Source organism: Zea mays, chromosome 10, assembly GCF_902167145.1.
Source record: "Zea mays cultivar B73 chromosome 10, Zm-B73-REFERENCE-NAM-5.0, whole genome shotgun sequence".
Classification (NCBI taxonomy): domain Eukaryota; kingdom Viridiplantae; phylum Streptophyta; class Magnoliopsida; order Poales; family Poaceae; genus Zea; species Zea mays.
The window spans coordinates 103,119,773-103,142,438 of NC_050105.1; the positions used below are offsets into that span (position 1 = coordinate 103,119,773).

The 22,666-nt window shown below is 44.1% G+C and overlaps 1 protein-coding gene across 1 annotated transcript in view; it reads left to right on the forward strand.

Moving 5' to 3' along the window:
• LOC100192923 (vacuolar protein sorting-associated protein 54, chloroplastic) overlaps positions 1-9,539 on the forward strand; it is a 63,129-nt gene extending 53,590 nt beyond the window's left edge. Inside the window, exons 14-19 of the mRNA XM_020544869.2 lie at positions 3,442-3,521; positions 3,646-3,807; positions 4,092-4,159; positions 7,355-7,435; positions 7,564-7,819; positions 9,157-9,539. Coding sequence (XP_020400458.1) covers positions 3,442-3,521; positions 3,646-3,807; positions 4,092-4,159; positions 7,355-7,435; positions 7,564-7,702 — 530 coding nt within the window. The 3' untranslated portion in view covers positions 7,703-7,819; positions 9,157-9,539. The remainder of the gene's footprint in view (positions 1-3,441; positions 3,522-3,645; positions 3,808-4,091; positions 4,160-7,354; positions 7,436-7,563; positions 7,820-9,156) is intronic.
• The last annotated feature ends 13,127 nt before the right edge of the window (positions 9,540-22,666 follow it).

A 22,666-nucleotide genomic window follows, 5' to 3' on the forward strand; every position in this document is an offset into this window, starting at 1 on the left:
TGTTGAGACTGGGCATCCAATAGTAGTCCAATTGTCATGAACGCAGAGACTGGGCGTCCTTTGGAGTCCCAGACCGCATTTAAGCCTAAAATGGCTTTTGGAGCCCAGACTGCATTTGAAGAGATTGGGTGTCCTTTGGAGTCCCAGACATCATTTAAGCCTAAAATAGCTTTTGGACTGCCCAGAACGCATTTAAGCCGATCGGCTAATCGCCCAAAAGGTCGATTCTATATATCACGATTAGGCGGACGATAAGGATGATCAGGGTAGCTGATCGAATCGATACCTCTAATCGAGCACTAACAACCGATCAGACCAACTAATCGTGACTAATTGCGATTAGTCGGACGATATGTAATCACTGGTAGCTAGCCTACCAACTTTGTTGCCCCTACACACTCTGCCATGATCTGTAAACTCATCAAGTCCCTCTACGGCCTAAACCAGGCCCCCAGACCCCCAGTGTTTGGTATAACAATTTTTTCCGCTTATTTGCTCTCGTTGGGATTTGCTGAGGCTAATTTAGGCACCTCTATGTTCATCTACCGGCGTGGCAGTGACACCATGTACCTCCTTATGTATGTTGATGACATTGTGCTCACCACCTCTTTCTCGGGTCATTTCCGCCCTTCAGCATGAGTTCCACGATGAAGGTTAGGTCCTCTTCACCACTTTGTTGAGCGTCACCTGGATGACCTATTTCTTTAGCAGCATTGGTACACCCTGGATATCCTCGAGCACGCTGATATGCTAGACTGCAAGCCATGTGCGGACCCGATGGACGTGCAGGCGAAGCTCTCTAGTGCTAGTGCCCTTGTCAGCGATCACATTGCCTACTGGAGCCTTGCTGGTGCTCTTCAGTATCAAACCTTCACCATGCTCGACATTGCCTATGCGATCCAGTAGGTTTATCCCTACATGCAGGATCTTCAGGAGCTGCACCTAAGTGTGGTCAAGTTGATCCTCCGGTACCTTCATGTACTGTTGACTACGGGCTTCTTTGTCGCTCCTCCACATGGTACTGCTGATATGCTAGTTGTCTACACCGACGCTGACTGGGCCGGGTCCCTGGACACTCGTCGCTCTACTCCCGGCTATGCGGTGACGTGGTGTTCATTGGGGACAACACCTCATTTTTTGTTGAACACAATGGCAGGAGCTTTGCCTTTCATTAAGAGGGGAAAAGAAATGTACAATAGAAGGGAGTTTGACAAGCTCCCGAGGTGAAAATACACACGGACGAGGGTCCGGGAAAAAACATCCCTATCATGATCTCATAGAACTGTTTGCACCCCTAAAGAGCGATAGGTTCTCCTTAACTCGCCTTGCCACCTGGGGCGAAGAAAGAGAACTTTTGTTCGTATATACTTCGATTTCGTTCTTTCCAAATGTTCCACATTATGTAGATGGCAACACCGTTGAAATTCTTCCTGCGACTTTATGGGAAGTGGGCCTCCGTCCTCTCCCACCAATCACCCTGATCTGTGGCGCTCCGAGGATCGTCCTGTTGCGGTAGACATGTTCTCCTAGGTGAGGGCGCGGTTCCAAACCTCTTGTGCGAAAGGGCAAGTCAGACATAAATAAAATCTGGATTTCATAGGTCTGTTGCATAGGGTGCAAGGCGTCTGATGATGCTAGCTGCGCTGCGTGAGGTTATCCGCCGTGAGGAACTTGTTTTCGATGAGAATCCAAGCGAATACTTTGCATTTATTTTCGGCTTTGGCACACTAAATGAGATCAAGTTTGTGGCAACAGTAGATGTTGTCTGACGTCCATTTTCATGTAATGGCATCTTCAACATCCTGTTGTAGCTGGATTTGCTGTAGCCTAATCCAGAGCCCGACGAATTCCTCAATTTGCACACTTGTTGTGATTTTCCTTCTTAGCGGGTTGATCCTGGCGTCGCTTCTTAATTTTTGCAGTACCGACCTATTTTTCCTTGTGACCAAAGTAAAGAGGTGGGGCGCTAGGTTGTAAGGAGCTTCGCCATCTAGGCAACTATATCCTTCCAGAACTTAGCTTTGGCATTGTTACCGACAGTTATGGATGTGGAGGCTTGGAAAAACAAGCGATCAAGTTTGTTGCATGGAACCTGCAGGCCTTGCCAAGGTTTTGAGTCATCCGTCCAATCCTACCAAAGCCAGCGGAGCCTGAGCGCACGTCCAAACTTCTCAAGGTCGAGGACCCCAAGTTCGCCCAAGTCTTTAGGTCTACTCACCGTTGTCCAATTGACCAGGTCATGGTTATTAAGGCATCGCTAAAGCGACGCTAAAGAGGTAAGGCGAGCCTCAGCACGTTAGGGCAGAGGGCGCAGCGGCAGCGGCGGCGACGCGCATGGAGCTGCGGCGAGGGTGTGCGGCCCTAGCTGGTCAGTCAGAGGAGGAAGGAGACCTGCAGGGAGTGAGAGAGAAGGGGTTGTGGGGAGGGAGAGAGATGGACTGTTGAGCTGGGCTAGCTGGGCCTTTGGGCTTGTAGATTTTTTTTCTTTTTCTTTTTTTCTATTTCTCTCTTCTACTAGACTGAAATAGACCTACTAGGCCTTATAGTAGTGCTAGCTTACTTATTAATTTTGAATTATAGTTATATAAATCATATGCGGTCTAATATTTTATATTACTATATAATGAAAGTGTTATATTACTAATTAAGGCGTCGCCTTGCCTTACGCTTTACCTCCTAAAAGGTAAAAAGGGGGTCGGTCGCCTTACTGCCTTAATAACTATGGACCAGGTAGTGGCCTCCATTCGCATTGTCTTCCCTTTCCAAAGGAAGGACTGACGAATCTTATCGATTTGCTTCCTATCCCATTTTGCAATGGGGAAGATGGACAACACCTCATTTCTTGATCCTCCAAGTGTCTGCACGTGGTCTTCTGTTGCAGTGCTGAGGCTGAGTACTGGGCTATCGCTATTGGGGTGACTGAGGCGAGCTGGTTGCACTAGCTTGTCTAGGAGCTTCACAACTCCCCTCTCTAGGAGTTACCTCTCCATCAACCCCGTGTAGAACCAGCACACGAAACATGTTGACATCAATCTTCACTTCATTTGTGAGCGCATGGCTATCGGGGACGTTCGTGTTCATCATGTCGTGGCGAGCTCACAGTTTGCCGACATCTTCACTAAATGTCTTCTCTCCTTGTGCTCGGACTTTTGGTACAGTCTTAACATTTGTAGTGGCTAGAGTTTCGCCTGCGGGGGTGTTAGACTATTTGTATGTGTGTTATATAGGTCTAGGCCTCTAAGGCCCAGCCTATTAGGAGTACCATATATGTAATACTTACAATATTGTAGCCCATGCGGCCCATCTATCAGATTAGGGTTTTACTTTCACCAACACAATCTTGTACAAAAATGTTGGCAAAGTGATGGGATATATACTGCAAAATGCTGTGAGTGTGATATTTGCTTTCCAGTTTTTATAAGTTTTTTTTTGAAACTGCAGATATCAGACGAGTGCTTTTCCTGAAAATACCTGAAGCACGCAAACAGTTGCTAATGTCTGAGCTGGATAGAGTGGCTCAGGTTCAATTCTAATTTTTATGCTGACATTTATGAGTTATTGTGACCCATGAGTCCTGAGTGCAACTATCCTTTCTTGTCCTTTCATGTATGCAATTCCATATAAGTTTTTTTAATGAAATAACAGGACTACAAGATCCATCGCGATGAGATTCACAGTAAACTTGTCCAGATCATGAGAGAGAGGCTGCTTGCAAATCTTAGAAAATTACCCCAAATTGTGGAAGGCTGGAATGCCCCACAGGATAATGATGTGCAGCCGAGTCAATTTGCTAAAGCTGTTACAAAGGTACTAATGTTTATCTGATTATCAATGGCAATTTATCTTGTTTTAGTTTATTTACAAATTCCTACCTGTGCTTATTTGAAGTTATGAAACATAGTTGTTTTAAATGTCATTTATTTTGTTGCTTGGTTACGAAGTTGTAGTCTTTGGTCTCTTTAACAAGATCATTGTTAGCATCATTTATCCCTCAGAACTCAAGCAAGGGATATGTTTTCATTAGTTTAGGATTTTAGGTGTTTACTTTCTTGAGTTAATTGTTCTGAGATTTGTATGCAAATAATTTGCAGGAAGTTACCTATTTGCACCGTATCCTTTCTCAAACACTGCTTGAGGTTGAGGTGCAAACAATATTCAGGTAAAAAGTTTTCTCTTCTAACCACTTATTTGCTTTTTTATGTACATCTGCAAACTATTTTTTTTTTCTCGAATATGCAGGAGAGCTGCATATCATTATATTTAGGAAGAAAAAAGTCGGGCCGAAGCCCTTACAAACCATAACACTGAGGTTTAAACTCCTCAAAAAACAAATAAAAAACAACAAACCCTTGAACAGAAATTAGCCGTGAGGAAGGTTAGCTGCTAGGAAAATAAGCCCCTTAGCCCCTGCCATCTCCCACAACCTTCGCTCTTCTCCAACCTGCTCCAGAACAACAGCAACACTCGGACTGTCGCCCTCGAAGACACACTGATTGCGGTGCTTCCATAAGATCCATGCACCAAGCAAAACAAGGGAGTTAATCCCCATCTTCATTTGTCCAGCTGCCATTTCACTTATTGTCCTCCACCCGTCCAGGAAACTGTCATTTTCTGGTTGAGGGGACAGAGTATGCAGTCCAAATTGTCTCAACAAAAGGAACCAGCACTCCCTTGAGAAAACACAAGAGACTAGAAGATGGTCTATTGTTTCACTTTCTTGTTCACAAAGAGGGCAACTATCAGGGTGATCCAATCCTCTTTTTGCAAGACGATCAGCTGTCCAACACCTTTTTTGAGCAACTAACCACATAAAAAACCGACATTTAGGAGGCGCCCAGGTTTTCCATATCCTCTCGTACGGTTCAAAAGGAATCGAGCCAATGAATAACCCCTCAGGCAGATTTCGCTGAATATTTTCCATTGGCAGCCAGCCTAAAAATGTGCTTATCTTCAACATTCGGCCTTAATTCAGCAGTTAACAATAAGTTCCAAAGGTGAAGATAATCAACAATTGCCCCCACAGATAGGGCCCCTCGAATATCCGACATCCATGCTCTTCCAGTAATAGCTTCTTGCACTGTCCTTGTATTGATTTTTCTTTTCGGAACAACTTGAAGAAGTCTTGGCGCAATATCTGCCACCCTCTGTCCTTGAATCCATCGATCCTTCCAAAAAAGAGTATTAGCACCATTCCCAACTTCCGTTTGCATCGCCATACTGAAGAAGGCCTGGACCTTGTCCGGAACTCGGATAGTCAAGGATGACCAAGGTCGGTTAGGCTCCGTTTTTTGCAGCCATAACCAACGCATCTGCAGCGCCCAACTCAGCTCCTTAATGCTTGAAATACCAAGACCACCCAAATCAAGAGGCTGGCAAACTTTGCTCCAAGAGACAAGGCAATGCCCCCCATTTCTCTCTTTGCGACCTCTCCAAAGAAAGCCTCTTTGGATTTTATCGATTGCTTTTGTGATATAAGTTGGGAGATCAATTGCCATTGCTAAGTAGATGAGCATCCCAGTAAGCACAAACTGCACTTGAACTGTTCTCCCAGCCCTTGTCATCAAGTCTGCCTTCCATCCAGGAAGCTGATTTGCAAATTTGTCGATAATTGGCTGCGCCTGATCCTTGGTTATCTTTCGCAGCGTTAATGGAAGTCCAAGATATTTACAGGGGAAGGACGAAATTCCACATGGCAGCAAACCTTGCACAACTGCAATGTCACTCTCGTCGCAACGAATGGGATATACATTAGATTTCTGGACATTATTATGTAGCCCAGAAGCCTCGCCGAATAGGTGAAGAATATCCACTATGGTTGCTATATCTTCGGCAGCTGGTCGCAAGAAGAGGACTACATCATCAGCATACATAGAGACTCGGTGATGCACAGATCTTGTAGCAAGGGGTTGAAGAAGTCCTGCCCCTTCAGCTGCAGTGACCATTCGCCCAAGCACATCCATGACTAGAATGAAGAGCATCGGTGAGAGGGGGTCACCCTGTCGTAGTCCTTGACGATGAACAATATGTTTGCCCGGAAACCCATTTACTATCACTTGAGTGGAAGAGGTTGCAAGCAGCCCACATAGAATATCCCTCCAAATCTGTCCAAATCCCATCCTTTGTAATACCTCTATGAGAAAAGGCCAGGAGACAGAATCAAAGGCTTTTGTGATGTCCAATTTCAGAAGCAAATGGGCCTGTCTTCGTCGATGGAGGAACCTTGCAGTTTGCTGAACTAACATGTAGTTATCCTGAATAAAACGGCCTTTTATAAAAGCACTTTGAATGGGTGAAATCATCTCATTTAACCTTCTAGCTAGGCGATTAGCTAGCAGCTTGGTGATCAATTTTGCGAAGCTATGTACCAGGCTAATTGGTCTGAAGTCTTTTACTTGATCAGCCCCCTCCTTCTTTGGGATCAATGTGATGTACGCTGTGTTCAGCCTATTGAACTGCGCAAATCTCCTGCTCCAAACTGCTGAAACTGCTGCTATTTTCTCCCCGTGAGAATCTGGTGACTTTCAGCTACGAGTGACTCACTTTTGCAGAGCATGCCTTGGAAAAAATACTTAACCTTAAAATGGTTAAAATAGTTGAATACTGTAACCTTAAAATGGGGGCTGGGAATATATTTATACGGGGAATAGTTGGGCCTAGGCCCATTACAGAGGAACCCGGACCGGTAGGCCCATTACAGTTCTAACAAAAATATCAAAATTCTTATACACGAGAACAACAAATTGCAAAATATTATCATTTTGCTACTTGTCTTACCATCTTCCTGACTTAATTGCGCCACATTTTCCATCCACATTTGGTGAATTGCAAGATGCTCAGGTAGAAATATCTCAATCATGTCATGACCTGCATGTAGTTGATCCACTTGCTCACGATGCCTAGAACATACAGAGGTAAGACACCTCTAGGCATTACATTTAGAAGGTCTTCTCACGCTGGTCGAAAAAAGCCTTGAACCTCTGTCCCACTCATACGCAGCGGCACCGTAGTCCATGTGAGAATGACTGTGACCAGGGCCGGCCTTAGATCTGTGCTTTGGCGTGCGACAGACGAAGGGATTTTTTTAACTTCAGCCTGAAATTTGCTTGTATGGGGAGTTAAACTCAGGACCTGAATAGTGCTACTTAGACCAACTAACCAACTTAGCTAGAGGTTCTTTTGCCTAATTTTATTATTATAAAAATCAGTGTCTGTATATTCAGTTGTATGTATGCTGCATTGTAATTAATTGGCTGGAAGTTATCCATGTTTTCCTTTACTTCTCGATGTTTTTATCTAAAATGGTTTATTGTAAGTTGTCTCCAGGCTGCTTATTTATTTTCTCTTGTGCGATCAGGCAAGTGGTTCAAATATTTCATTCACATATTACAGAAGCATTTACAAAATTGGAAGTCAGTACTCCTCAGGCAAAGGATAGGTATGCTGATCTGTGCATTCTTTTTACCAAGGAAGAACAAAGGGATCACAAGACACCGTTGCATTCTCATTTTCTTAAAACAAATTTTATTGCATCTTTTTGAACTATATGCTATTTTTGTGACCCAGATTATGCCGAGATGTTCAGCATATTCTTGCATGCATCCGGAAGTTGCCAGCTGACAACTTCAGTTCAGAAACTATTCCAAATTATGGTCTTCTTGACGAATTCTTGGCTGAGAACTTTGGGACGAAAGTTGGTGAATGATTGACTGTACATTAGGAACTGACTCATGTCTATAAATGTTCAATGGTGGAAACTGGAAACTATGTTGATTGGGACGTGGTCCAAGATGTTGCCGTTTTTGGCGTGAATTCTGTGCAGGTAACTGTTTTGGCTATTTCTTCTGATTGTTGGTTGTTGCCTTCATTCTTCATAGGAATTTTTTGGGTCACTTATGTTAATATCTGCATTTATTTACATTGCATTCTTATTGTTTGTTTCATTGTAGCATCAACAACATCAATATGGCCTTTTAGTCCCAAACAAGTTGGCTTAGGTTAGAGTTGAAACCCAACAAGTCACCAAAATGAGAAAGAGAAAGCGGAGGGGAAAAAGCTTTTGAGAGCACTAAAAGGGAAAAGCCTAATCACGGTTTGGGTACGTGGATAGCTCTTTTCAAGCACTTCTATCTAAACACAACTCCTTTGAAATATTCCATTCCTTCAAGTCCCTTTTGATTGCCTCCTCCCATGTCAGGTTTGGCCGCCCCCTACCTCTCTTCACATTGTGCACCGGTGCCGGTCTCTGGTGGACATATCCAAACCATCTCAATCGTTGTTGAATAATCTTTTCTTCAATTGACGCTACTTCTAGCCGATCTTCTCACTCGGTCCAATCTTGTGTGCCCACATATCCACGCAACATACACATCTATGCGACACTTAGTTGTTGGATATGTCATTATGTCGTCTCTTAGTAGGCCAACACTCAGCCCCATATAACATAGCATGCCTAATCGCCGTCCTGTAAAACTTGTCTTTCAACTTCTGTGGCACTCTCTTGCCACAAAGAACTCTCGATGTTTGACGCCATTTCATCCACCCCGCTTTGATCGAATGACTAACATCTTCATCAATATCACTATCTCTCTGTAGCATCGATCCAAATAATGGAAGGTGTTCCTTCTTTGGTACTACCTGGCTTCCCAAACTTACATCTCCATCCTCACTAATTTTAGTACCAAAGTCACATCTCATATAATTTCTAAATCCTTTTGACTCTAGGGTCTGACACTATAACTCTAGCTTTCTATTTACTCCTTCCCGGCTTCATATTTCTATGGGGTTGTTGGTTGTTGAATCAAACCAACTGTGCATTCAGGTTTAGATATCCAAAGAAGGGCCATCAGATGAGCTACTAGTACTTAATTTGTACAGTACTTGATTTAAGTTAACATAGATAATTGAATAGTAATGATCTGATGAATGTTCAGTTGCATATGGAACACTGTAGTAGTGGTTGAGTAGCAAACAAAAACACAAGTACTCATTTGTCATGTTTCATGCTGGAAGCTTAAGTAGGAAGCACTGGTAGTGGTAGATAGAGTGATTATGATACAGCCCAACTAAAAAATGGCTGCCTGAGTGTAGTATCTAGCGGTTTTTAAAATACTGGCTCCAAGCAAACATATTCTGAACTCGACAAATTCTTCGATGCAGGTATTGCTGTGCGGGTTTGTGAAAAAAAAATCAGCTGCTCTGATGTTCAACAAACTAACATGCTGATCCTCACACTTCCCGAGATGAATTTTTGGGTCCACAGCTTTGCCATTTCAGGCAATTTTTTGTTTTTATTTTGATTCAATAGTAATTTGATTCCCGTTTGGCAAGCTGATATCGGTTAGATGCTGGTATAGAGGAAACCTGAGTTTTGGCAGCACGACCTAATCTTTGCATGGTGCTTCATGCTGTTAGGTCCACTGTATCGAACATGCCGTTGAGATGGCAACCCATGTATTTTATCCCTGTAATGTTTGTAATTATTCTTCCTGGTGCGAAAGTAATCAATTGTTAAATGCTAATGTAGGCAGAACTTCAAGCTCCGTCAGTGTCTATTCACTACCGGAATTCGGGCCTTTGCCGAGTGCCGGCGGCTTTGCCGAGTGCTTTTTATTAGGCACTCGGCAAAGAAGACTTTGTCGAGCGCCGCACTCGGCAAAGTACTGCGCTTAGGGCTGGGCAAAAAACCCGTAACCCGAAACCCGAACCCGGAATACCCGAACTCGAAATATTCGAAACCCGAATTTTGTTCGGGAATTTCGGGTAGCAACTTGCAAAACCCGAAATTATTTCGGGTATCACAATCGGGTACCCGAAATACCCGAATTATCATGTACTCATGTCATGCTTAATTATTAATTTGTACATCTATAATTATGTGTAAGTATGCATAACTTGTGATTGTAGATTTCTTGTGTTTTATATGTCCATGTATATCATTATTCAAACTATATTTTTATACTAATTTAATAGGGTGTATGTGTTTTTATGAAGCCAACACAATAGTTCGGGTAGTTCGGGAATAACCGAACCCGAAATTCTGGGTACCCGAATTTTCGGGTATTGAAAAACCCGTTGTAATTTCGGGTATCGATTCTCAAAACCCGAAATTTTAAAAACCCGAATTACCCGACCCGAAAATTTCGGGTAACCCGAACGTCCACCCCTAACTGCGCTCGGTAAAAAGCTTGTTTACCGAGTGCAGGACACGCAGCACAGCGAAGCACTCGGCAAAGACTTCTTTGCCAGCGAAGCACTCGGCAAAGACTTCTTTGCCGAGCGGCAAACATTCGGCAAAGAAGGCGCTCGGCAAAGAGCCGTTAGTGGCCGTCTACAGTTGATGTTCGTCCGACTTTGTCGAGGGCCTTCAGTGGACACTCGGCAAAGCATATTTTAATTTTTTTATTTTGGCCACCAAACTTTTTGTGGTATGTTCCTACACTATGTAGACCTACATGTACCATTTTGGGACAATTATAACAGTGTTTTCAATAGCTAGTAGATTTAGTTCGTTTATTTGAATTTCTTCGGAAAATTCAGATTTGAACTGCAGGTCACTCGAAACTTGGAAAACCGTGCATTCAAAAATAATATCCATGTTATTTAGCACAAGTTACGACCGATTTCAGGAGCGGACCGGAAACTTCGAGCACCATGCTCACTCAACATGGCAGTGAACTTGTCATCCAGTTGTTTAAAAATTGTATAAAACACAAAGTCAGAAAATCATGAAACCTGTCCACGTGTCATGATATCATATGTAGAGGCTGTGATAAAAATTTGATAAAGTTTCGAGAAAGCTGTGACGTACTATGTGTACAAAACTAAGAGATCCACATTGAAACTCAATGATTTCATGTGTAGTTCTCTTAGGTTTCTACACATAGTTCGTCTCAACTTTTTTGAAACTTTCTCAAATTTTTATCACAACATCTATATATGATATCATGACACGTGGACAAGTTTCATGATTTTCTGACTTTGTTTGTATTTTATACAATTTTTAAACATGTGGATGACAAGTTTACGGACATGTTTAGTGAGCATGTTGCTCGAAGTTTCCGTTCCGCTCCTGAAATCGGTCGTAATTTATGCTAAATAGCATTGATATCATTTTTGCATGCACGGTTTTTCATGTTTCGAGGGACCTGCAGTTCAAATCTGAATTTTCCGAAGAAATTCAAATAAACGAACTAAATCTACTAGCTATTGAAAACACTGTTATAATTGTCCCAAAATAGTACATGTAGGTCTACATAGTGTAGGAACATGTCACAAAAAGTTTGGTTGAAAAAATAAAAAAAATTAAAATATGCTTTGCCGAGTGTCAAAAGAAGACACTCGGTAAACAAGGCTTTGTCGAGTGCCAGCCGTGTGACACTCGGCATAGGTTTTCTAAAAAACCCTAAATAAAGACTTTGTCGAGTGCCTGTCTGTTGGCACTCGGCAAAGAAGTCTTTGTCGTGTGCCAGATCCGGGGCACTCGGCAAAGTAAATATTTTAATTTTTAAAAAATCTTTGCCGAGTGCCACATCGCGGGCACTCGGCAAAGAAGTGAAAATAGCGTACCAGAGACTTCTTCTCCACTCACTCTCTCACACCGAACCGCCCCGCGCCTTCGCTCGCCCCGCGCGCCGCCGCCGCCTGCGAGCGCCCCCGGCCCCGCGCCCTGCTACCCTGGAGCACCGCCGCGCCGCCGCCGCTCGCGCCCTGCCACCCCGGAGCGCCGTCGCTTGCAACCCGCGCGCCACCTCCCCTACGCGCCCCATCCCCCGTGCGCGCCATCGGTAAAGTAACCCGGCACACCGCCACCCGCGTGCGCCGCCGCCGCCGCCCGCGCAAGCCGCCACCCCTACGCGCGGCAATTCACCGGCGATCCTCCCCGTCGCGCCATCTCCATCAACCACCGTCGCTCCGGCCATCTCCGAACACCCCGCCATCCTCCTCGACTAAGGTATACATTTGTAATATATACATATGGTTGGTATATAGGAAATTAAATGCGATTGATTACATGTGATTAAACGTAGTTTGCATGTGATTGGTCTATAGGAAATTACATTTCTAATATATGTGTATGATTGGTCTATAGGAATTAAATGTAGTTTGCATGTCGCTATGGTTATATGTGATTGCCGGCCATCGTGCCGTTGAATTATGCGTGGATGTCAGCCATCGTGCTGATACTTTTATTTACAGGATTTCGAAACCTCCCCGTGCAGCGGTGGTGCTGCCGAAATTTTCTGTTGCTAGGCTTTTGTTAGAGGATGGAGGACCGTGAGTGGATGTACACGGGCCGTAGAGGAAGGAACGATGTCACCACTGAATGGATTAGAAAGACCGATGATTTCGTGGAACGGGCATATGACGAAGATGCTAAAGGAGCGAGTCTAGTGTCATGCCCGTGCAGCAAATGTGCCAACCGGAAAAAAACCCAAAGAAGGCCATGGTAGAACATATTTGGAAGAATGGATTTACGCTGGGCTATACTCGGTGGATATTTCATGGTGAAGCGCATCGTACGAGAGAGGAGGTGCTGAGACAATGTGTCGCAGATTATGATGCCGATGCGGTGGTAGCGGATATGTTGAACGACTATCAGGATGCACAGTACACGAGAGGATGTATGGATGACGAGCCAGAGCCGACTGCAAAGGCGTTCTATGACATGTTCGACGCGGCACAGAAGCCCCTTCATGGCCAGACAAAGGTTTCTCAACTGGATGCCATTGGGCGTGTAATGGCGTTCAAGTCGCAGTACAACATGAGTAGAGACGCATTCGATGGCTTGTTGACGGTTATTGGGAGCCTGCTTTCGGATGATCACGTTCTGCCAAAGAGCATGTACGAGGCACAAAAACTCCTTCGTGCACTCAAGATGGCGTATGAGCAGATTCATGCTTGTCCGAAGGGCTGTATGCTATTTAGGAAAGAATACGCGGAGGCAAAGTACTGTCCCAAGTGTAAATTGTCTAGGTTCATGGAGGTAGACTCTGGTGATGGACAGAAGAGGCAGCTCGACATCCCCTTGACAATCCTACGGCACCTTCCGTTCATACTGAGGATCCAGCGTCTGTACATGACAGAGGAATCCGCGAAACAGATGACATGGCACAAAAATGGAGAACGATACAATCCTGACAAGATGGTGCACGCATCCGATGGTGAAGCATGGAAACACTTTGATGCCATTCACCGTGAGAAAGCCGAAGAGGCTCGTAATGTACGTGTTGCGTTGGCCATAGATGGGTTCAATCCCTATGGAATGAGTGCTGCCTCGTACACATGTTGGCCCGTGTTTGTTATCCCAATCAACCCCCCCTGGTGTGTGCTTTCAAAGGCAGAATATATTCGTGTCGTTGATAATTCCCGGACACCCGGGGAATAAAATGGGCGTGTACATGGAGCCTTTGATCGATGAATTGGTATGTGTCTGGGAGGAAGGGGTATGGACGTATGACCGAGCTACGAAGACAAACTTTAGAATGCATGTTTGGTACCAGTACTCCATGCATGACTTACCGACGTATGGGCTATTCTGCGCCTGGTGTGTTCACGGTAAGTTCCCATGCCCAGTTTGCAAGGAAGCTCTCAGGTTCATTTGGTTGAAAAAGGGTGGCAAATATTTGTCCTTCAATAAACATTGACAACTTCTCCCTCCTGACCATCCATTCCGCCTAGACATCAAGAACTTTACGAAAGGTGTCGTAGTGACAGACTGCCCACCTGCAACGATGACTGGTGTCGAAATTCGTCAACAGATAGATGGGCTCGTGGCCAATACAGAAGGTGGTTTTGTGGGATATGGTGAGCAGCATATGTGGATACATAAGTCTGGCTTGACTCGGCTCCCCTATTATGACGACCTGCTCCTTCCACACAACATTGACGTGATGCACACTGAAAAGAATGTTGCCGAGGCACTATGGGCAACAATTATGGACATTCCTGATAAGTCAAAGGATAACATAAAGGCAAGGGTGGATCTTGCAGCGTTATGTGATAGACCAAACCTAGAGATGAAGCCGCCAAGTGGCGGAAAGACGTGGAGAAGGCCTAAGGCCGATTTCATCCTAAGCAGGGCCTAGAGGAAGGAAGTACTTCAGTGGATCAATATGTTGATGTTCCCTGATGGGTATGTAGCTAATCTGAGTAGGGGGGGTGAACTTATCTACTATGCGAGTCTTAGGGATGAAGAATCATGACTTTCACATATGGATTGAACGGATTCTTCCTGCGATGGTTCGAGGCTATGTCCCTAAGCATGTCTGGCTAGCGCTTTCAGAGTTGAGCTATTTCTTCCGTCAGCTTTGTGCAAAAGAGTTATCTCGGACTGTGGTTGCAGACTTGGAAAGATTGGCACCCGTGTTACTGTGTAAGCTTGAGAAGATATTTCCACCCGGCTTCTTCAATCCAATGCAGCATTTGATTCTTCATATCCCCTATGAGGCACGAATGGGGGGGGGGCGTGCAGGGATGTTGGTGCTATCCAATCGAGAGATGTCTAAAGACTATTCGAAAGAAATGTAGAAATAAATGCAAAATCGAGGCTTCCATTGCAGAGGCATACATTCTAGAGGAGGTCTCAAACTTCACAACAACTTATTATGGTGACAAACTGCCAAGCGTGCATAATCCACCCCCTCGTATAATGATGGCGACAATGAATCGAACCTTAGCATATTTCGAGGCCAACTCTGAAGCGCAAGTGGCTCGACCACCAAGACCCTGACACATGAAGAGTGGCGGCATATCATGCTATATGTATTGACCAACCTTGAAGAGGTGACGCCATACATGGAACAATTTCTTCATGAATTCTGGCGTCGATCAAGGGACCCCACTCCACAGGAATATGACACTCTTCTTAGAAAGGGTGCGAGAAATGGGTTGCCCGATTTCATTTCCTGGTTCAAACGTAAGGTACATGCTTAGTTTTTAAAAGAGATACATCTTTGAACTCAATTTAGCGTCTTTTAACTTGCGAATACTTGCAGGGCCAAAGGGATCCGTCTATGAGTGCCGAGTTGAGACAAGTAGCCAACGACTTTGCTTATAGGGTCAAGAAATATTATGGGTATGACGTCAATGGATACCGTTTTCGCACAACAAACTACGACAAAAGTCGGCCCAATCGAAAAACAACGTGTTCTAGAGTCTTTACTCCCGGCCTTGACGATGTCAATTATTTTGGACGTGATAGTCGCCTAGAGGGGGGGGGGTGAATAGGCAAATCTGAAATTTATGAAGTTTAAGCATAACTACAAGCTGGGGTTAGCGTTAGAAATAAAGGCGAGTCCGAAAGAGAGGGCGAAAACAAATCACAAGCGAATAAGAGCGAATGACACAGTGATTTGTTTTACCGAGGTTCAGTTCTTGGAATCCTACTCCCCATTGAGGTGGTCACAAAGACCAGGTCTCTTTCAACCCTTTCCCTCTCTCAAACGGTCACCTAGACCGAGTGAGCTTTTCTCTTCAATCAAACGGGACACTTAGTCCACTACAAGGACCACCACAACTTGGTGTCTCTTGCTTTGATTACAATGATCTTGAGAACAAGAGAGGAGGAAGAAGAAAAGCGATCCAAGTGCAAGAGCTCAAAAGAACACAAAAGTCTCTCTCTCTAGTCACTAATTTGTTTGGAGTGATTCCGGACTTGGGAGAGGATTTGATCTCTTTGTTTATGTCTTGGAATGAAGTCTAGAGCTCTTGTATGAGGTTTGATGGCTGAAAACTTGGAAGCATTGAAGTGTGGTGGTTGGGGGGTATTTATAGCCCCAACCACCAAAATGGCCGTTGGGGAAGGCTGCTGTCGTATGGCGCACCGGACAGTCCGGTGCGCCAGCCACGTCACCCAACCGTTAAGGTTCGACCGTTGGAGCTTCTAACATGTGGGTCACCGGACAGTCCGGTGGTGCACCGGATAGGTCCTGTTCACTGTCCGGTGCGCCATCTGACGCCTGCTCTGACTCTACGCGCGCAGTCGGCACTGTTCACTGTTCACTGTAGCCGTTGCAGACGACCGTTAGCGTGGGTAGCCGTTGCTCTGCATGGCACACCGGACAGTCCAGTGCTACATCGGACAGTCCGGTGAATTATAGCGGAGTGGCTCCCAGAATTCCCGAAGCTGAGCAGTTCAGAGTGATTCTCCCTGGTGCACCGGACACTGTCCGGTGGCACACCGAACAGTCTGGTGCGCCAGACCAGGGCAGCCTTCGGTTGCTTTGCTCCTCTCTTTTTAAACCCTTTTTTGAACTTTGTATTGGTTTATTGTGAACCTTTGGCACCTGTAGAACTTATAATCTAGAGCAAACTAGTTAGTACAATTATTTGTGTTGGGCAATTCAACCACCAAAATCATTTAGGAAAAGGTGTAAGCCTATTTCCCTTTCAATCTCCCCCTTTTTGGTGATTAATGCCAATATAAACTAAAGCAAATATATAAGTGCAGAATTGAACTAGTTTGCATAATGTAAGTGCAAAGGTTACTTAGAATTAAACCAATATACATTTCATAAGATATGCATGGATGCTTTCTTCATTTTTAACATTTTGGACCACTCTTGCACCACTTGTTTTGTTTTTGTAAATTCTTTTCAAAGTCTTTTTGCAAATAGTCAAAAGTAAATGAATAAGATTTTGAGAAGCATTTTCAAGATTTGAATTTTTTCCCCCTGTTTCAAATGCTTTTCCTTTGACTAAAAAAAACTCCCCCTCAATGAAATTCTCCTCTTAGTGTTCAAGAGGATTTTAGATATTAATTTTGAAAGGGATTATACCAATTTGAAAATTCTATCAAAAATAAGATATCAATTAAAAAACCTTCTTTTAATACAAATTTGAAATTGAAAGACTACATTTTTGAAATTGGTGGTGGTGCGGTCCTTTTGCTTTGGGCTAATACTTTCTCCCCCTTTGGCATGAATCGCCAAAAACGGATACTTGTGAGTGAAATATAAGCCCTTTTTCAAACTTTCTCCCCCTTTGGTAAATAATGTAGGAGTGAAGATTATACCAAAGTTGAAGAGCGATGCGGAGTGATGACGAAGGATGAATAATTCGATGGAGTGGAGTGGAAGCCTTGTCGTCGCCGAAGACTCCATTTCCCTTTCAATCTATGACTTAGCATGTAATACACTTGAAAATCACATTAGTCATAGCATATGAAAGAGAGATGATCAAAGGTATATAAATGAGCTATGTGTGCAAAAATATCAATCAAAGTTTCTAGAATCAAGAATGTTTAGCTCATGCCTAAGTTTGGTAAAAGTTTTCTCATCTAGTGGTTTGGTAAAGATATCGGCTAATTGTTCTTTGGTGCTAACATATGCAATTTCGATATCCCCCTTTGTTGGTGATCCCTCAAAAAGTGATATCGAATGACTATGTGCTTAGTGCGGCTGTGCTCAACGGGATTACCCGCCATGCGAATTGCACTCTCATTATCACATAGAAGAGGAACTTTGGTCAATTTGTAACCATAGTCACTAAGGGTTTGCCTCATCCAAAGCAATTGCGCGCAACAATGGCCTGCGGCAATGTACTCGGCTTCGGCGGTAGAAAGAGCTACATAATTTTGTTTCTTAGAAGCCCAAGACACCAGAGATCTTTCCAAGAACTAGCAAGTCCCTAATGTGCTCTTTCTATCAATCTTACACTCTGCCCAATCAGCATCTGAATATCCAATTAAATCAAAAGTGGATCCCCTAGGGTACCAAAGGCCAAACTTAGGAGTACAAACTAAATATCTCAAGATTCGTTTTACGGCCCTAAGGTGAACTTCTGAACTTCCTTAGGATCGGCTTGGAATCTTGCACACATGCATACAGAAAGCATTATATTCGGTCGAGATGCACATAAATAAAGTAGAGATCCTATCATCGACCGGTATACCTTTTGATCTACGGATTTACCTCCCGTGTCGAGGTCGAGATGCTCATTAGTTCCCATGGGTGTCTTGATGGGCTTGGCATCCTTCATCCCAAACTCGGTGAGTATGTCTTGAATGTACTTCGTTTGGCTGATGAAGGTGCCCTCTTGAAGTTGCTTGACTTGAAATCCTAAGAAATACTTTAACTCCCCCATCATAGACATCTCGAATTTTTGAATCATGATCCTACTAAACTCTTCACAAGTAGATTTGTTAGAAGACCCAAATATGATATCATCAACATAAATTTGGCATACAAACAAATCATTTGCAATTGTTTTAGTGAAAAGAGTATAATCGACTTTTCCGAATTTGAAGCCATTAGCTATAAGAAAATCTCTTAGGCATTCATACCATGCTCTTGGGGCTTGCTTGAGCGCATAAAGCGCCTTAGAGAGTTTATACACATGGTTAGGGTACTCACTATCTTCAAAGCCGGGAGGTTGCTCAACATAGACCTCCTCCTTGATTGGTCCATTGAGGAAGGCACTCTTCACGTCCATTTGATAAAGCTTGAAGCCATGGTAAGTAGCATAGGCAAGTAATATACGAATTGACTCAAGCCTAACTATGGGTGCATAGGTTTCACCGAAATCCAAACCTTCGACTTTTGAATAACCCTTGGCCACAAGTCGGGCTTTGTTCCTTGTCACCACACCATGCTCATCTTGTTTGTTGTGGAAGACCCACTTGGTTCCTACAACATTTTGGTTAGGATGTGGAACTAAATGTCATACCTCATTCCTTGTGAAGTTGTTGAGTTCCTCTTGCATCGCCAACACCCAATCTGAATCCCTTAATGCATCTTCTACCCTGTATGGCTCAATAGAAGACACAAAGTAGTAATGTTCACAAAAATGAGCAACACAAGATCGAGTGGTTACCCCCTTATGAATATCGCCGAGGATGGCGTTCACGGGGTGATCTCGTTGTATTGCTTGGTGGACTCTTGGGTGAGGCGGTCTTGGACCGTCATCATCTTCCTTGTCTTGATCATGGGCATCTCCCCCTTCTTGAGGTGGCTCATCTTTTTGATCTTCATTTTCATCCTCTTGAGCTTGATCCTCATCTTGAGTTGGTGGAGATGCTTGCATGGAGGAAGATGGTTGATCTTGTGCTTGTGGAGGCTCTTCGGATTCCTTAGGACATACATCCCCAATGGACATGTTCCTTAGAGCGATGCACGGAGCCTCTTCATCATCTAGCTCATCAAGATCAACTTGCTCTACTTGAGAGTCGTTAGTCTCATCAAACATGTTGGGGGCCTTCGGCTTCCGAAGGTCCTCAAAAACGTGATTTGACAATGTTTCTGGAGTATAATACATGAGCAGGTACCTTCGGACATGAACCCTTTGGACAAGTCAAAATTGATGTATGAAGAAACATAAAGAGAACGAAGGATGGAATAGAGCCGAAGCTGTGCGCAAAGAAGCTTCGTCATGATGGCAGAAAAGAGGAAACCGACTTAAAGAGGAAAAGACTATTTAGACCCCGATAGATTACTATAGAGTTATTATCAAAAGCAAAGGGCCTGGATGTAATCTTACATGGGCTGCGACCCGTGCCTATAAATAGGTGAACAGTACTCTCGTACTGTTCACGCTGACTTGGCACTTGCTTTTGCATCACGCTTGTACTTTTACCTTCTTTCAAGTCAAAGGTATATTTGTAACCCTATATCACTTTTATCCTTCTACAGCAATAAAATAAAGATGAGTTGATAATAATACATAACTATTCATGTTATCTTTTATATTTTATGTAATCCCCTTTTCATTATGATATGTAATGTTTATGAAGGTATGTCCTTCATAACCTTCGTCCGAAAATCATTATATCTCAAGGGAAATAATGCTTCGAAGGACGAAGGACTTTAACGTTTAACAAATTTTGTGTTGCCTTGTTCTTAACTCTTAGCATTTGAGAACAAGTCCCCAACATTGGCGCCCACCTTCGGTGAACTCACTTCCACTTTTTGAGTTTCGAACACCTTCGGCAAGCATCGACCTTCGTCATGCCGCCAAAGAAAGCTTCAGCGACAGGGGCCGCAGCTCTGCAGCCGCTGGACCCGAACCAGGAGACCCTTTCTCTTCGAGAGGCCCGAAGCCAGAAGAGGAAGGCCACCAGTCCAACGCCCCAGGAGGACGACTTGGACCAAGAGATCAGGAATATGGAGATGCTCCATCAGCAAGTACAAAGGAAGAAGGAAAAGATGGCTCGACTAGCTGATCTGCAAAGGCAGATAGATGAAGCTTCTGAAGAAGTCTGTCATCTAGCTCAAGATGAGCAGAACCGAAGGCCTCAGCACAGAGAGCTTCATCAAGAGGGCTTCTTCAACGAGGATGACTGGTATGAGGATTTCCATCATGGAAATTTTGCTTTTGATGATGTTTCTCATCTGTCAGCAGAACTGCAGGCTACACCTTGGCCCCCGTCTTACAAGCCACCCTAGCTTCCCATGTACGACGGACACTCAGACCCGAAGCAGTTTTTGATGAGCTACGAAGCAATCATATCTTCGTATGGTGGCAATACTGCAGTCATGGCGAAGTCTTTCGTCATGGCTGTCAAGAATGTTGCACAAACCTGGTACTCCTCTCTTCAGCCAGAAACAATCACGTCATGGCAGAAGCTGAAGGACATGCTGATTACCAGTTTCCAAGGGTTTCAAACGAAGCCGGTCACCGCTCAAGCTTTATTCCAGTGCACCCAGGATCACGAAGAATACCTTCAGGCGTATGTCCGAAGGTTCTTGCGTCTGAGGGCACAGGCACCAACGGTGCCCAATGAAATTGTCATTGAGGCCATGATAAAGGGGCTTCGGCCAGAACCTATGACCCAATACTTCGCCAGGAAACCCCCTCAGACCCTGGAAAACTGCTCCAAAAGATGGATGAATACATCCGCGCTGATAATGATTTTTGTCAAAGAAGAGAGGAAGCTTACAGGTTCTCCGAAATGACCAGGGGCTTCGGAGGGAGAATCCACCCAAGACATGTAAGATCAATCCATTCCACTCAAAATGTTGACAGAGGAAGTCAGCAACAGCGGCCACAATACTCCTCTCAGGCTTCGGGGCAACAACAGAGCTATTCTCGGCCGCCAGCTCCAAGGGGCAGAGGTGCCAGGGGCTTTGGAGGAAGATTTGGGGACCAGCCCAGGAAAATTTGTTGCTTATTCTGCGGTGAGGACAAGGGCCATACTACCAGGATGTGCCATGTCACCATCCAGAAACAGAAAGAGATAGCAGAAGCTGCAGCCCAACAGAGCCAGCAGAAGCAAGTTATGCATACTGCTTCATATCACTCACCATACATTCCAGATTATGTGGGTAACCATCCTGCAGCTTCTGTTGCTTCGGCAAGCCAACCTCAGGCGTCTTGGCAACAGCCTCCACCTCCACCACCAATGCAACGAGGCCAGCAGCCAGAAGGGAGCCAACACACTCATCAGCAACGAGACTTCAGAGAGGAGTCCGAAGCTCGCACAGTCAACAGTACTGTGCTAGAGTCGAAGCACATCAACTAGAAGATATCCTACCTCGGCAACAATTCTTGCATTCGTTTTCATTTTTCGTTTAAATAAGAAACAATCATTAAAGCTTAAGTTTTTCTTCTTATTTTCAATTTCTTGTAACAGCTTCGTTTTTTACCATAGTGAAAATATATCTTCTCCATAGATTTACGGAGTCAGAAAAATTGTCGAAGCACGAAAGCTCGGTCTTTAGAGCTCGTGATTACAGAAAATATCTCCGAAGATACAAAAAAGTCGTTTTACGGAACGCAGCGTAAGTTGCCAAAGTTACAAAAAGTCGTTCCTAAGGGAGCGCAGCGTAAGTTTTCTGCTCAAAAGTCGTTCCAAAGGGAATGCAGAGCTTACAGCGAAAAATAAACGCTAATTCCGCCGAAATAGAAGGCGAAGAAGCTCCTAAGGGAGGCTTACAACGAAAAATAAACGCTGATTCCGCTGAAATAGAAGGCGAAGAAGCTCCTAAGGGAGGCTTACAGCGAAAAATAAACGCTGATTCCACTGAAATAGAAGGCGAAGAAGCTTCTAAGGGAGGTTTACAGCGAAAAATAAACGCTGATTCCGCCGAAATAGAAGGCGAAGAAGCTCCTAAGGGAGGCTTGCAGCGAAAAGTCAGCACTGATCTTCGGCACAAATATCATTTTGCATAACATCACATCATCACATCATTTGCATAGCATAACATCATACATCATATTGCATCAATGATGCAAGAAGGGGGTTCAATATTGATCTTCGGAGATTGTTTCGAAGAAGCAGTGCCAAGGTACAAAATAATTATTGAAGAAGCATACCTTCGTCAAACTCTAAAATGAAAAGACCTATGGCTTACGAGGCACAATATTTTTTTACGAGGATTGGATGTTTTTATGAAATATGGATATTCTTCACGAAGCATGAAAAGAAGGGAAGGTGTTTTTTCGCCGAAAGCTCAAAAATGGTATGTACGTAAAGTCTCATGCATCGTAAAGAATTGAGTTACAAGCAACTTATATATTACATTCAAGGTTATAAAAATATTACACACTTTGTCCAGCAAATATTACATTCTCAATGTCTTTACAATAGCAGCTAATCTTCTCTTAAGACTACTTCCGCAGCTTCGTTTAGTAGTTGATCAACAACCTTATCCATAATAGCTTCGGCCATTTTTCTAATTTCGTCATCCCCCTTTGCGTTGGGGTCCGCCAATGGCTCGGCGGGCTCTGGGGG